The sequence below is a fragment of the Parasteatoda tepidariorum genome, chromosome 2 (assembly GCF_982258835.1).
Source record: "Parasteatoda tepidariorum strain Cologne lab strain chromosome 2, Ptep-v5.0, whole genome shotgun sequence".
NCBI lineage: Eukaryota > Metazoa > Arthropoda > Arachnida > Araneae > Theridiidae > Parasteatoda > Parasteatoda tepidariorum.
The window spans coordinates 58,902,038-58,918,438 of NC_141756.1; the positions used below are offsets into that span (position 1 = coordinate 58,902,038).

Genomic DNA, 16,401 nt, shown 5'->3' on the forward strand with positions numbered 1-16,401 from the left:
GAGTATTGTTTTCGTAATTTTCAACAACAGTGCTTCTTATAGGATTTAGAAATAATTTAGATTTTTTAAAAGCTTACCTTTAATCCTTCGATCTCTTCTTCAATTGTTGATAATATATCCTCAATTTCTTGAAGTTCTTTGTCTGGCACAATGCGATTTAGTCCACACGTAGTTCTTCTAATTGAACTTTTAATATTTTAAAAGCGTTTAATTTAAATTGTAGTAAAATCTTATCTTCGATATTCTCACTTTTTGAAAATTCAATGATTTTTGTGACTTTAATTCGGATACTTCCACGTTTCCGATTAAGTATTCTAGAATCCGCCATATTCAAGAAAACAAGGAAAGTTATTTGTGAAAATGCTACTATTTTCCAGTTTAGTTAGTTTAAATTTGAGCAGCTTAGGTATTTTTTTTTAATTCCTCTACTGTAGTAACAATTACTTATATAAATCGAAATTCGTCTCCAGTGAGATAAGAGATAAGACCAAACAATATTTTGTTTATCCATAAGTCGCTGAGGGATACTTCCGTATCCTGATCTGTTTCACCAACTACAATCGCCAAGGTGCCAAATAGATTTTAAACTTTAAATTTTTTTTTTTAAAAAAAGGCATGTAGATGCTTGCCCGGGGGTGGCTACGAGCTATAACACTTCGAGTTGGTCCCTTTATGTGATGTTTTTTTTTTAGTTTCTCGCTGGCCGCTGCCCGGAAGTTGCCAAGATTTGACGATTATTCTGCCACAGATCAGGATACGGAAATCTCGATCGCTGGCTACCAAAGGCAAATTAATGACAATGACTATAATTTTTTTCATTAATAATCTATCTACATGTTTGCAGATAACTTACACCATAGCAAGCTCCATTAAGAATCTTGCAGCCACGACTGGCTAGAGGGAGAGTTGAGTTTCAATTGACTAATTAAAGCGTTCTTCAGTTGAGGGCGCTGTTATGATATTAGAAATGCAACAAAAGCTCAGAGTAAGACCGAATACACTATAAACATAAGTTTTGTTAATATATTATTTAAAACTAATTAAAGCGCTAGGATTGGAGGACGGGTTATAGAAGTAGAATATTTAAATACAGTTATGCTATGTATTCGGCTTGGTTACTATAAAAGTTTATATGTTGCGCATGATAATTTTAAAAAGTGATTTAGCTGGTCGCCAAATGTGGCTAGTATTATTATATAGCGCATTATATTATTTTACGTCATCGCTGGTCTGATTCAATGATAAAAATTTTGAAGCTTGCTAAACTACAATAGAGTTCGAGTTCGCTTCAACCATATTATCAGACCAAGTTGAACCGTAGTATTGGCTTATTTTAAACATAATTATGGTCTGACTTGCATCAAAATAAAGTTCAATCTAGAGTCTAAATAAAATTGTTAAACTATATTGATATCATGGTTCAGGATATTATTGTTTAACGTTGATTCAATTTTTCTAATATATTTAGACCACGATGCACTTTCTAAAGCATTTAAAACTTTTTTTTAACATGAAATGTATAGCCAGGAGTAACTGTCCGAGTTAAAAGTGGTGTAACAGATGGGACACTTCCAGATGTTGTGGTAACCTTATCCCCAATGATGACAATTGTTGAAGTTCTGAAACAAGCAGAAAGCAAATTTCGATCCTTATTGGGCATCTCATCATTATCTGAAGATGAAGTTATCACGTTCAGTCGTTCATCTATTGCAGAGTGTTATGTTATTGAAGGTTTTAACGGTATGAAAACAAATAGTAGAGGATACTGGAAAATAGTTGTGTATGACCGAAACGAAGAAGTAAGTATATTTGAAAAATTTACTGCTACATTTTTAAACGACTTAAAGCTTGAAGTGAAAACTTTATTAGCTAAATACTAATTAAAGAGCTTACAAGCAAAAAAATTAATCATCTCTATAGAAATCATGAAATCAATTGTTCAATTGTTGATTGCTAAATTTTATTCTTAACATACATTTTAATGCTGACATATATGAAACATTTTTAAGTAAACATTATTTGTTTTGCTTTTATCATGCATTTTGCTTTACGATCCCAATATTGCTCTCTATTTTCTTAATGATTAACAATATTGGGTTCTTTAGAATGTAATTCAGTTTTCTTTTTCAACAGATAATTAATTGCATTCTTTTCACAGCCAATTTCACACTTTAGCCACATCATCGTTACATATTTTGACAACTGATATAGCGAGTCCTGCTTGTGAGAAAGTTCGAGTGATTCTGTGTTGCAGTTTTTGGTTGGTCTCCTTTCAACTATGGAAAGTGTAAAGCAGAATTTCCAATTTATTTTACTTTTTTACCATCGAAAAGTAAAAAAATTGCTGTTAAAGCAAAGAAAATTCATCCGATGTGTATGGAGAAGTTGTACTGACAGAACGCCAGTGTGAAAATTAGTTAGTGAAATCTTGATTTGACAATTTTGATGTTGAAGATGCTCCACGTTCTGGAAGGTCAGTCAAAGCTGATGGAATCACAATAAGGTCATTAATTAATGAAAACCGGCGAATAACAGTTTGTGTGATGGCTGAGATATTAAATTTATGCAATTCAACCATTCGTGATTATTTTGAACGTTTAGGTTTGAGCTCACAGCTTGAAAGATGGGTTCTTTATGTCTTTTAAGAAAAGAAATTTGTGCCAACGCGTTAACGTCTGTGATTTGCTTCTCAAACATCAAGAAAACGATCCATTTTTTAAGTGTCTCCTCACTGAGGATGAGAAATGGGTTGTCTACATTAATGTTTCAGTCTCTACAAAATGTTTTAGATGGTAAAACCTGTACTTCAAACGAGAAGGTGAAAGATCACCTAGATGAATTTTTTTGCCAGCAAAAAAGCGAAACAATTATAAAAGTGGAGTAATACTACTGCTAGAAAGATGACTAAAAGCATTGTACTAGGATGGGCAATATATAATTCAATAAAATATTTATTCACAATAAGAAAATTAGCTTCCATTTTCATAAAAGAAGCGAAATTACTTTCCGAGCAACCCAATATTTATTTCATTAACTAAATGATTGAAACTTTTACACTCCGTACATTATAAAACTTTATTTTCAGATCTTTATTCTAGGAATTTTATTTTACAGCCATCAAGCTGTCACTTAGCAATTGTAGTACTGTCACTTGGGATTAACTATTTATGAATGAAATTTCAATTACTAGCACTCAACTAAAAAGTAATGTTATGTAGTTTTCAAATTTAAAGTATGAAAAAAAAGTTAATTCATTTATTTCTTTTTGATAAAAAAATTACCTTTTGACATTATAAAAATGATTTACTAGATAAAAATATAATATAATCTTATTGGCATATCTATTATAATATAATCTTGTAAAAAAGCATCCAAATCCTAGATACCATTCAATTTACACTAAACAAACAGTTTTAAGGAAATTAGAATAATTATGGATCGTTTCAAAAAACAGTAAAAGCTACTCTGAATGGGAGTTATAAAAAGAATGATACTATATATATGAGTATGATACTGTATATATGAGTATATATGTGAGTATGATACTGTATATATGAGTATGATACTGTATATAAGTGAACGATACAGCTACTCAGAATGACTCTAAAGTTCTCTGAACATTAACTTAGCTACTCTGAATGAAAAAAAAATTTAATCTCTTTTAAAGTTTCGATACGCTGAATGAGCTTATTTTGAAAGCAAAAACTTCAATTTAAGCGTATTAAAAAATTTCAGACCCCAAACTTACTCTTTAATTGAAAATATTTCTAATTCAATAAAATTTCAAAACAAATGATTTTTATAGGAAAAAAAATTATGACAAATTTATTACTTTATGTATCGAAAAATTTCTAAATATTTCTGAATATTTCATAACAGCATAAAACTAAATATTCACGACTATTTCATAACAGCATGAGATTAAAATTTTTTGTCCAATTCGTAGCAGAATCCGATTAAATTTTGTGACTAATTCATTGCAATATTATACTAAGAAGTCACGAATATTTTTCGGTCCCATAAATTCGTGACAGCATGTGAAAAAAATTCAAATAATTCAATTAAATCATCCAAAAAGTTATCAAATTAACTAATTCAAAACAGCATAAGATTAAAATGTCATTGCTAATTCGACAATATGAGACTAAAAATTATGATTAATTTATAATGGCATGAAACTAAAATTTCAAAAATAATTCAAGAGGACATGATCTTAAGAATATATGGCAAGTCAAGTCAGGATTATAAGAGACTAACAGCTCATTGCAAATTCATGACTACATGAGACTAAAAATCATGACTAATTTTCAATTATATAAGTTTAAAAATTCCTGACTGATTCATGACAGCATGAGACTAACACTCATGATTAATTTTTGGTAGCATATGTTTAAAAACTTTTCACTGATTTATAACAGCAGGAGATTAAATATTCATAAATAATTCATAGTAGCATTCCAGATAGCAGGGTCTGTTATCAATACATAGAAAATGTATTTTCCTTTTAATTTGGTTGGCATGGAATGGTTGACTAATTAATCCCTTTTTTTTTTAATTTAGTAGAAATATTAGGATACCAAGCTTGTTTCTTTGAAAATTAAACAAAGGCATGCAAAAAACCTTACAAAAAATCTTATTTTTTATCTTTTACTACAAACCTTGTTTTTGCCTTTTTTCTTCAAGCTTTGTTCAGGCTTTAAAATGTAATATTTAGTTTGTATTGGAGACTTGATGATTAGGTGAACCTTCACTTTTAAAGTGTTTAGAAAAGCATATAGAATCCCTCTCAAATCAATCGTGTTTCAGTGATGGTCATAAAATCTATGAAAAAGGCCTTGAGGTTAGGAATTTATCCTCGGTTTGTTTCAGAAAGCTTTCTACTCTTAATTTGTGAATGATGATTCATCCTCGATTTCAGAAGATTTTTCTAGCCTTGTTTTGTAAAAGCAGACTCAATCTTGAGATAAAATGGTTATTAATGCAAGCTTAATACCAACCTCATAGCGCGCTAACTGGCATAGTTAAATTTAACATTGTTTAAAGCTTGCATGATTTATATGCTAATCTTTAAGAATTCTTGTTGGGCTTTATGATGCAGAGCAAGGACTCCCAAAATAGTAAATGCGCCAAAAACATCGATAACGTGAGCCAAAGGATGAGTTTGACGAAGTTCCCTCTTGCTGTAGGGGTTGCATCCATTTGGGAATCAGTCGAAGCGCTGCCTGCGTGTTGGGAGGTGACTAGGTTTTGATATGACGCCCTGGTGAGTAATCTTAGCTTCTCGCCCCCCTTTTGTATTACTTAATGTTATGCTATCAATATGTAATCAAGAATATTTTAAATCATTAAAATTTAAATTAACTTTAATTTGTGTAATATAATTTTAACTCTAATTAACATGATACAAAAATCAACCTCAGATGCATATTTGGGAGGAAGATTAAAATGTCCTAACTAGTTCACGACAGCATAAACTACAAATTTAATCTGTATAGTTAAGTCAGTTCTTCTTCTTACAGGTAGTTTATGATAGTGTTTGCTTGCCTAGCAGAAATGAAGTACCTGTAAAGCCTGGGATGACAATCACACTCTTATATTCTCTTGTATAATCATTGTATCTCATTTGCATCGCAAGTTACTACTCTAGGTCCTTCAAATCGTGATACGTCAACTTTTTTGACATAGAAATGTATATATATCTTTCGATGTTCTTTTGTCTTGAATGTATTGTTTATTTGAAAGTTAATAAAACTTCAACATGTTTACTTTAATAGATTTTAGTGATGAGCAAATGAAAATAAGCAGCATTTTTGTGAAGTTAAGTAAGTTAACTTTAAAGTTTCTAACAATGACATGGCTTTGTCTTCATTTCTTGTCCACAAGATTTCTATTAGTTAAACCTTTAAATGGCTAAAACTCTACTTAATTGTTACCGCACTAGTGGTGATTTAAATTATTTCTTAAAGAGAAGCTTCATTAAGGTCGCTTGAAGACTATTTGGTGCATTTTTCCATTCCAAAAACCCAACAACAATGTTACAATGTGCCCTCTACTTGTGAAATATGTGAAATTTAAAGATTTATTATTAAATGCGATTTAAAAATGATATTTATTGGGAAAATCTCATTTTTGTTTTCAAATATATTGCTTGGAATTTTCTCTTTAAGAAACAATTTTCCTACCGACAGAGCTCAACTATCAAGAAGATAGAGAAGGTAAGAAAAAGTTGTAAATAATCTTATAACCCTATTTATTTAATTTTTCTGAATAAACTGATGATGGATATTTACCTTATTTTTCTGTATCTTTCGATACGTATAAAATAGAAGGTCACTATCCAATCACAATTTGTAGTATAAAATAAAAAGTACAATTTTTCAGAATACCTATCAGTTTTTTCAGACAAAATTATGTCAATACAATTCTGCAATCAGCAATTTTTGATAGTAGTTAAATAGTATACAGTTTCCTGTTTTTAGATTTTTGATAACCTTCTTTGTTTTCATGCATTCAACGCTAGGAGAATTTTTCAGCGTCATCCAAATCGATTTTCATCAGTTTATACTGTAATTGGATTTTAAATATATAAAAATTGATAGTTTTGTTTTAAATAACTTAAAGCCACAATACGCATCATTTTATTACTTTAAAGTGATGTGCAAAAATTTATAGAAGTTCTCAAAATTATTATAATTCATATACTGTTTCTCCTAATCTAATAAAGAGACTTCTTTATTTTTTACCTTTTTTGAAAGGTATTGTGCTATATATTAATACTGTATCATCAAAAGTACAAAAAAAAATAAATATTAAGAAAATACAAATTTAAAATTTAACCTAAAATCCAAGAAGACAAGGGTAGAAGCTTTTTAAGTTCAACACTTGTTGTTGTTGTTGCAGTTGTTATCGTCAGCCATTAAGGCAGAACAGATGGTGTTGTTCTTGTTTTTCAGTGGTGCCATCTATGGCCAAAAATTCGACTTCTGCAACACCCGTTAATAGGATGGACAAATTCATTCATCCACAGATCATAAGTTTGACCTGAACCAGAGAACGATCAATCTTCAATTCAATACCCCCAGAGTTATAATTTGTTATGGGAACATTGAGGACTTTGTGACCCGACAGATTTAGTCTTCACCGGTCACCATTTGCCACACGGGGAGTCTTAATTCTAAACTTAAAACTTTGAAACTAAACCAAGTAAAATTTCAAATTTAACTGTATAGATCTGAAAACAAGAATTTAAAGCTTAACCCCGACCCGCCCCCGTCAGGGGGCATCTGGAGAATACTGTAGACTCGTGCACGCACGTGACCTATCAGAGGAGGAAAAAGAGGATTAAAGAAGGTAGTCTTGGTGGCGATCCATGCAACACTTCGGAAAAATGGGCAACGGAGGCAGAAGCAACTCCAGGGGAAACCCTGGTTGATGTAGGTTGGGCGACGCACGCTCGGAACTGCGACCTCACCAAGATCCAAAGATTCCCTGCCCCCAACCAGAAGGCTTCAAAGAATTTAGTGATATCTTAAAATTAGCAAAAGTAGTTACTCAGAAAATAGAATTTAGGAGTTTGAGTGTTCAAACATAATAGGCGAGGCATCAATAAAAAAAAAATAATTAAAAAAAGCATTGAAAAAAGGTGACTAACATATGGTGTTGATGAAAAGTACCAGAATTTGTCCAAAGCCCATGAAAACCTGAAAACAAGAAATATCTAAAATATTTAAAAACTGTCAATTTACAATTTATAGGTAAATATTCTTTTGTTCTGAAGACATTTTGCCTTCTCACTTGTTACTTGTTATTATGGATTCTTCTCTTGCTTTAAAAAATCGTGTTGCATTTGCAATATAATTATGTTTATAGTTTGAACCTTCCCTTATATTCAATAAAAGTTGAACAGTGATAAGACCTGCATTTATATAAATTATTTCTATGCAGGATTTATTGATTTTAATTGTAAATTTGTCATCTTTTCCTTTATAAATTTAAAATATCAATTTGGGACTTTAAATTTTTTTGTTAGCGAGAAAATTTAAAAATATAAAAAACTTTTTCTTATTTCTAATAAAAATGATCTATAACACTTTATTTGCTTTCCAAAGATTCAAACTTCGCCTTTGACTGTTCTGAACTGTTTTCTAAAACTTTGAACAAAAAACTTTCAATTATAAGTTACATTTAAGTTGAAATACTAGTAAAAATTAAAATTTAGTTTGGAATTTGCGCAGAAAAAGACATATAAAAACGAAATACATAAATAATATTTAAAATTTCTAAAGTATTATTAATTTTAAACGAAATAAGATTTTTAAAGGAATACTTGGTTTAATAAACGTTTTAATTAATTTAAAGTTTGATTTAATAAAAAGTTTCACTAGATTTGATGCTTAGTTATTAAACGTTTTAGTGCTACTTTATTTAACAGAATACAAGAAGTATTCAGTTCCATTAAGCAGTACACTATCAAATATTAAGATTATTCAGTAAAAATTGCCCAACGCTGGAATGATTTCAAGCAGATGAGTTACCATAGAATTTTCTGTAATACATGCGACTAATCTAATCTTACATCTCTTTCTAGAATCGAGTCAATAAGCGAATAGTATGACATTTAAATTTAATCAGAATATTCTCGATTCTCTGTTAGGTTTTTCGATATGGATAAGTAATTCTGACCAAATCTTTGAACTTAAGAAGAAAACGCAATATTTTTATCATACACTCACCCAGATAAATTCAATCTATTGAGTAATATTTGGACAACTAAGAATAAAATAGTGAACAAAATCAAATATATATATATAGATAGATAGATAGATATAATAAGATAAAATGGAAAAACTTTTTTTAGGAAAACGTAAAGGTCTTCACCAGGACACATCCTTTACTATGAATGCGATATTTCTGTATAAAGAATAATTATCCTTTAATTAAAAAATTAACCCAATTCTTTAAATTGAATGAAAACAAATTTTGTGATTGAGTCCTATATAAAATTGTAGTGTATCTTTTCCTCAGAAATGGTGAGAACTACTTTACAGAAGAAGAAAAAAATATGTGATGAGACACCGGGGATAATTCTTGGTGTAATTTGTTGGTGTATAGTAGCGATCAAGGCGACAACAAATTCACGACATTACGGGCTCCCTTGCAAATATTTTGCCATTATCACGTAGGGATAACGAAATCGGTGTTTTCGTAAGAAAAAATAATTCGTGAATGTGTGTGCTTGGTATAACCATTCTCTATTGTTGGTGTTTAGTGTTAATTACACAGCTAATGGCTATTAACAATTAAATTATTAACAGCTATACAGCTATTAAGTCTATATAAATAATTGAGTTGATGCTAGTTTGAAGTTCGTTCAGACAGTTTTTGGGGTTACTCAACACCAATTTGAGTGAGGTATTACACCAGAGAATTTACAATGCAGAATAATCGAATTTAGTTATTTTAAGAAGAATATAGTACTAAACCTATATTTGAACCAAATTAAGCCTATATCTGAGCTATGTTCATCGAAAGGTTATTAGTTAGTACTGAAGAGAAATCCAGATAATTTATTTTCACATAAAAAGTACTATGATTTTGAAAACGATTTTTTTTCCTTTGCTTTTCCCATTTTGCTTAATTAAAATAATTAAAAAATCATTTAAAATAAACTTGCTTAATTATACGAGGGTTGCTATTTATATTTCTGGCCTAATAATGAAAAAAAAACAAATATGTAGGATCGAAATTGGTTTTATTGTTTTTCAAAATATTCTCCATCATGATCAATACACTTTTGCATGCGTTTGAACCAATTTTCAAAGCACTTTCTCCAGTCCGATTGAGGTAACTCCAAAACATGCGTTTTGAATGCATCAACCGCTTCTTCGAGGGTCGAAACTCGTTGTCCACGTAATTTATTTTTGATGTGTGGGAAAAAGAAGAAGTCATTGGGTGCCAAATCAGGGCTGTACGGCGGATGACCCATCAGTTCGATCTTTCGCTCCGTCTGAAATGCCTTTGTTTGAGTCGATGTGTGAGAGCTCACATTGTCATGATGAAGAATGATTCGCCTGTTCTTCTGCTTTTTTCGAATTTCTCCGATGACTTCTGGCAAACAAATGGTCGTGTACCATTCAGAATTGACCGTCCTGCGTTGCTCTAACGCCACTGTTGCCACATGACCATTAATGCCGAAGAAACAGGCAATCATTTGTTTCGATGTGCTTCTGCCTCGAACAACTTTTTTTGGTTTTGCCTCGTCTTGGAAGACCCATACAGTTGATTGCTGTTTTGTTTCCGGCTCATATGCATAGATCCATGATTCGTCACCTGTGTAGTTGTTATGCACAGCTTTTGATGTACCTTGAACGTATTTTTCCAACATTTCCTGGCACCAATCGACACGAGCCTTGTTTTGAGCGTTTATCAGATTATGCGGGATCCAACGCGACCAAATTTTTTTTACGCTCAAATGTTCATGCAATATTTTATTGATGCTAGTCATACTAATGTCCAAAGACGCCTCTATCTCACGGTATGTCACATGACGATCTTGCTTTATCAGTTCACGCACAGCATCGATCCTTTCTGGCACAACAACGGATTTTGGACGACCTGCACGGGATTCGTCCTGGGTCGAACATCGACTACGATTAAATTCGTTATCCCAATTTTTTACAGTGCTGTAGGATGGCGCTATATCGCTGAATAAAGAATTAAGTTCATCGAAGCACTCTTGTCTTGACAATTCACGTCGAAAGTTATGAAAAATAATGGCAGGAAAATGTTCACGATTCAATTCCATTTTTTGAAAGAGAAGAACTTTTCAATTTACTATCAACAACACAAATGAAGCTATAATGGTAAATCGTCCGCTGAATTTATGTTTAAAAATATCAAACTTTCGATTAAAATCGTCTGCGGTCGCCTAGCAATACTTATTGTTGCCAAGGCCAGAAATATAAATAGCAACCCTCGCAAATAATGCAAAAAAAAACTTTGTTGCTTTTTTCCTTTCCATTCTATATTTTTTTCTTGTAAATCGTCGTTGAACAGTCGATCAAATTTCGGATTTACGACTACTAATGTTTAACTCCGTAGCCTTGTAATTTTGAACCCAATTCAGAAGATAAGGGAACTCCTGGATCAAGTATTGAGAGAAATTTGCCTTCATGGAGGACTTTTTGATGAAACTAACCCGCATTTGCGTTACATGGAGAGGAAAACCACGAGAACCTACAGCAAGAGGACTCTAACCCATGTTCCGTCTACCTCTGAGAATGTTTTACGTCAACACTGCGGTCAGTGCAAGGCTGGTTAAGACTTCTAATCGACCAGTCATTGGAATTTGAACCCCCGGGATTCGAACCCGATTCACCTCATTGGAAGGTGAAAGCTCTATCCCTGAGCAACCACGGCCCTCTCTGTTGCCTCGTTGTTGTTACTATTTCACCTCTGAATATTTCCAGAAGTCCCCGCACTATAGAAAACTCCGGATCAAATTACGATGTAAAGTAGCGACAATTTGGGCCCACCATCCACGAAATGCATTTTACCGTTAAATCCCTTTTAACCGTTAAATAGTATACAGTAACAGTAATATTTATTTAATTACAGTGATTCAGTGATTTTACGGTAATTATTACTGCGAAAATTTACGAAATATCAGATTTTTTTGTTACTTAACATGTTCCGGTACAAGTTGATCTTAAGGTTAAAAAAACTACCGACATCCTGATTGTCTGTACTCTTTACCGTAATTTGATCCAGAATTTTTTACAGCGCAGGTGACGTATAGAGGGATGCCTCTATCAGTATACCCATTAGAGGACAGGAAGGTAATAAATTACCTTCTGAGGACCAACAAGGAGAAGTCCGAGCACTTTAAGGCAATTACAATTATCTTCCACGTACAGTGCAATATTTAACATTGCTTTATAAATTCTATTTTTTGCTCCATTGCACTCTCTTATAGAACAAACGAATCAAGAAACGATCGGTTTTATAAGTTAAAAAATTTTCCGGTGGCTAAATCAAAAATAAATATGCAATAGATTTCGCTTATGCTACTTACTTGCAAGTAATTACATATTAGAGTGACGAATCGTTATAATCATGCTAACTTTAAATAATTATAAGATATCAAAAATAACCATTAAAGTTAGGATTAATTTGAACTTACTTGATTACTTTTACTTACTTTTTCGTCAGCTGCATTTTATATTAAGTTTAAAACTTAAAATTCCATTGCAAAATTTTTTACATATTGGTAAAAATACTATACATATTGGATACATATGGTATATATTTACATATGGTATATCATATATACTTTTACATATTGATGAAAGTGACTATTTGAAAATATTAAATAAATGAACTGCAAAATTTAAATAGCGCAAATTTTTGACTGCAAATAATCATGGAAATTACCAGAAAATTTAATGCAATAAAAATGAAAATTACAATTTATGAAAATTATTAAGTATTAAAAGTGAAAACTGCCTAACCCAAAACAGAAAAACAACTTTTGAAAATTTCAATTTCGATTATGATAAAAGAAAACAATCATATCCTTTGTTAACAAAATAAAATTGATCCTTTGTTAACAAAATAAAACATTGCAACCAATAATTAATTGTAACCAATAATGAGATATTTACAATTTTATTTCCTTTTTTGAAATAAATTACGTTTTGCCCAACTTCGCAACATAGCTATATGTTTTAAAGACATTAATAAATAAATAAATTATAAATAAATAACTTATAAATACATAGTATACATAAAAAAAACTGTGAAATGAAAATAGATTTGGAGAATAAATTATCTGTAAATCGTTCTTTTTTAATAAATGTCTTCTTGAAATGATTGATTGTAAACAGCAGATAATACAACATTGCTATTTTCTTTAGAACTTTCATCTTTAGAATTTTTGATGGCAAGCCATCCTGCTTTATCGACAGGATCACTAGGTCCCCAGTCCTTTGTTGCCTTGAAGCTATTCAAAATTTTCTGCAAAAGAATGGATACAAGAATAAAAACTTATGAAAATTATTTAAAGTAAAATCTATCTTATAATTTATTTGTTGAAAAAATTTACGAAGTATTACTTAAAATACATATTCCAAATTCCAGTTTATTCCAAAAATTAAACTTATGCTTTTAAACATACGAAATGTACAATTAAATTAAGAGAATAAGTTTACAAATTCTTAAAATTCAAGGCAATCTACAGAGAGTTCAATAATAATTATTTTTCTAATTTAAAATTCACATTTTATATTTTATATAGTTTGATAGTTTCCCCTTAATCATTTTAACATAGATTGTTTCTTAATTTTAACATTCTGACAAGCGACTGAGTAAATATTAGATATGGTAAAGAATTAAATACTTATTTTTTTTAAACCATGGCCCATATTGTTAAGAAAATCATATACCGAATTCCGATTAACAAGCTGTTCATTTTAATAACCAAATTTTAAATTATTTTGGAAAAGTAAGTTTATAAATTTTTTTAAAAGTAATAATGAAGAGATTTTCAAACAATGTAAAGTTTCCGAGAAATGATGCAACAAAAATTATATAAGGATCTTCTTATCACTTCTTACACCCATTTGAATAACCATACACCTTGACGGTTGTGAAACTATGGTATCTGTATCTCTTGGTGCATCTATTGTATAGTGTATAATGTATAGTATCTTGGTGTGTTTAGTGTCTAGTGTATAGCAAGTGTAACTCTTGGTATCCGCTAATATTCTTTGTCTTGATTCATGGGATGCTCAACGCCGACACCTACGGCTCTATTTTGGACAACAATGTTTTTTCCATGTTGAAGCAATTTATGAGTTGGACATTTTACCACCAAAATGGCCAATAAAGACCTATAGTAATGAAGTCGCATTGTGAGAATGTAGTTAATTGAATAGACTGACTTTCTCCGAAATCAGACATAAAACCTCTTGAGTACCCCTGGGGTCAATTAGATCACCAAATTATGGATGGAATTACACTGCAAAGGAGGAAAAACGCCCTTAACATGAAAATATGTGCAGATTTTTTTAAATATTTTTAGATTTAAATACCGATTCTTGAGTTATCTTTAGTTTACCAGATACCATTTTCTAAAAACTCCTCTTTTTTGTGACTTAACGTATTTTGACAGCATTAAATAACAACTTGTTGTCAAGGGAAAGCTATTACCGTTGGCGATTTTGGTGACAAAAGCATTATCTACAATCCCGAAGTCACGAGGCTCAATACTAAGTGACATATCCGAGAATTTACTGGAATCATTGAGACTTTACCCTATAAAAGTAGTATGCGAAAAACCATTTTGGTTTCGTATGAAAAAAGCACTTTCTATTTATCATAATCTATGTATTTTCTTCTAGCCTAACGGTAGAAAAACCACTAGTCGTCATACAGAGTACTGGTGGATCTTCTTTACTTTAAAATAATAAATGTAAACTAGTGGGCTGCGCCCCCGTGCTCGCTAGCGCTCGCCAACCCCCGAAAATTGCTACGCAATCTTATATGGTTTGCTTTGCAAACCAAGCTCGCTACTAACTTAGGTACATTTTGAGCAAAATTCTAAGAATTCAAAACAATCATTCAAATCCATATAACAACTCTTTTTTTTAAAAGAAATACACCTTTTTAGTAAATACTAAGTCATTAAGATAAATCTTTCATAGCTGTCATCAATGCTCTCTTCCAATCTTCGAGCAAGCTTCTTTTGATTATACTTCAAAAGCGTAACAGCACGACTGAGACTCATTTTTCAATGAATAACTAATAACAATAATAAAACAAATAAATCCGTGATATAAATCAAAAATCGTCAAATAAGTTCGTAATATATAAATTCGTGAAAAAAAGCGCTTTCGACAAAATACTAAAATAGAGATCTATCGGCAAAGACTACTCACTTCTGCTTAGCTTAATAGTATGAGATTGCAGCAGCTGATAGGGTGAATTTCGGAAGAGATCACATTTGGTGAGAATGCTCTCTCTGGTTATTTCAGTTTCCGTTTTTAAAAGCGCTATATGTCGACCAATCATTGGTCGATTTTCTTGAGTTGCCACTCGGGGAGTTGTAATGAGGCTTTTTTTTTGTCGCCGTATAAGAGAAATACATATATAGATGTTAATTTTTTTTATCGCGTAGTCTTACTAATTGGAAGAATAATTTAAAAACAACCATACTTTTTGAATAGTTTCACTTGGATTTCTATAAATTACGTAGAGTCCCCATATTGGAATTTGTATTAGAGCTATAAAAGCAAGGAACCAGCCAGTGTATTCTGCCCAAAGAGGTAAGGGATCTTTTTTGTCCACAACTACGTGACCATAGACGAATATTATCTAAAAGAAACAAAACAAGAAGATCATTACCAAAATTCACCTTTTCTCATTATCCACTTGCCTATTTTGTTTCATATTTTTTTATTCTTTTTTAATTTTTAATTAATTTAAAATAGAACATTTGTTTAGATTTCATTGCATTACAATGAAAATATCTTTCATGATAAAAGCAGGGAAATACTTTTGTAAGCTAGAGTCTATAATTCAATTTCTGTTTTTGTTTCTTAATTGATTGATTATCATATTGAATCTTGATTGTACTTACTTACAATTATTTTATTTCTCTTTGCTCGTACATTCGATTCCATATTCAATTCCGTTAAGTTTAAAAACATTCATTTGCATTTGTGGACTTTGATTTCAAAAGAAACTTAATTAAATTGTAAAAAAAGTAACGAAATATATATTATGAAATTTGAAAACATTTGAATTTACACAAAGTTTGATTTTGGAAAGAAAGCAAAATTAGTAATAAATACTCATAGAAAATTCATAAATATTTTTCAAACAACATTTGTTTTCAAAAATTCCATTTTGCGTGAGTGCAATAAAAAAAATAGCTTAATTAAAGCAAAACTAATTTTTGGCTTTTCTTTTTCAAATTTGAATATTTTTTTAAAAAAAATCATTTTCATCTATTATTTTAATTATTCGTAGAAAGAAAATCTTATTTTAGATTTGTTCGTTTAAAAAACGTAGAATTTTCAAAAAAGTTTTTAATCTTATTTCTAATAAGGAAAATTATTATTTAAGTTATTAACCTTAGTACTTCTTAGAAAAGCACTTAGAAAATATAAAATAAAATTCTTAGAATAAAAGTAAAAAGTTTCTAATTGTTAAAACTTTATACAATGTTTGGATCATTCGTTTAACTTTTTAGTTTACACTACTTTTTTGTTATTTAAATTAAATTCTAAAGCTATATATTTAATACAATTTTCTGCAAACATTTAAAGAGAAATTGCTATTATATAGTAGTAAGGATTTTAAATGATATATCGGCTAGCTTAATCTTTTGTAGTGTTTTCG

The 16,401-nt window shown here is 30.7% G+C and overlaps 2 protein-coding genes across 2 annotated transcripts in view; one reads left to right on the top strand and one right to left on the bottom strand.

Annotated features, from left to right (window-relative positions):
* LOC107446299 (uncharacterized) overlaps positions 1–5,767 on the top strand; it is a 42,908-nt gene extending 37,141 nt beyond the window's left edge. Inside the window, exons 4-5 of the mRNA XM_043041220.3 lie at positions 1,524–1,799; positions 5,520–5,767. Coding sequence (XP_042897154.1) covers positions 1,524–1,799; positions 5,520–5,609 — 366 coding nt within the window. The 3' untranslated portion in view covers positions 5,610–5,767. The remainder of the gene's footprint in view (positions 1–1,523; positions 1,800–5,519) is intronic.
* A 7,058-nt stretch (positions 5,768–12,825) lies between these two features.
* The window catches only part of LOC107446298 (sodium-dependent nutrient amino acid transporter 1), a 34,226-nt gene continuing 30,650 nt past the window's right edge, over positions 12,826–16,401 (bottom strand). The window contains exons 15-16 of the mRNA XM_087157396.1: positions 15,214–15,372; positions 12,826–13,014 (exon numbers count right to left, since the gene is read on the bottom strand). Of these exons, the coding sequence (XP_087013522.1) occupies positions 12,847–13,014; positions 15,214–15,372 (327 nt within the window). The 3' untranslated portion in view covers positions 12,826–12,846. The remainder of the gene's footprint in view (positions 13,015–15,213; positions 15,373–16,401) is intronic.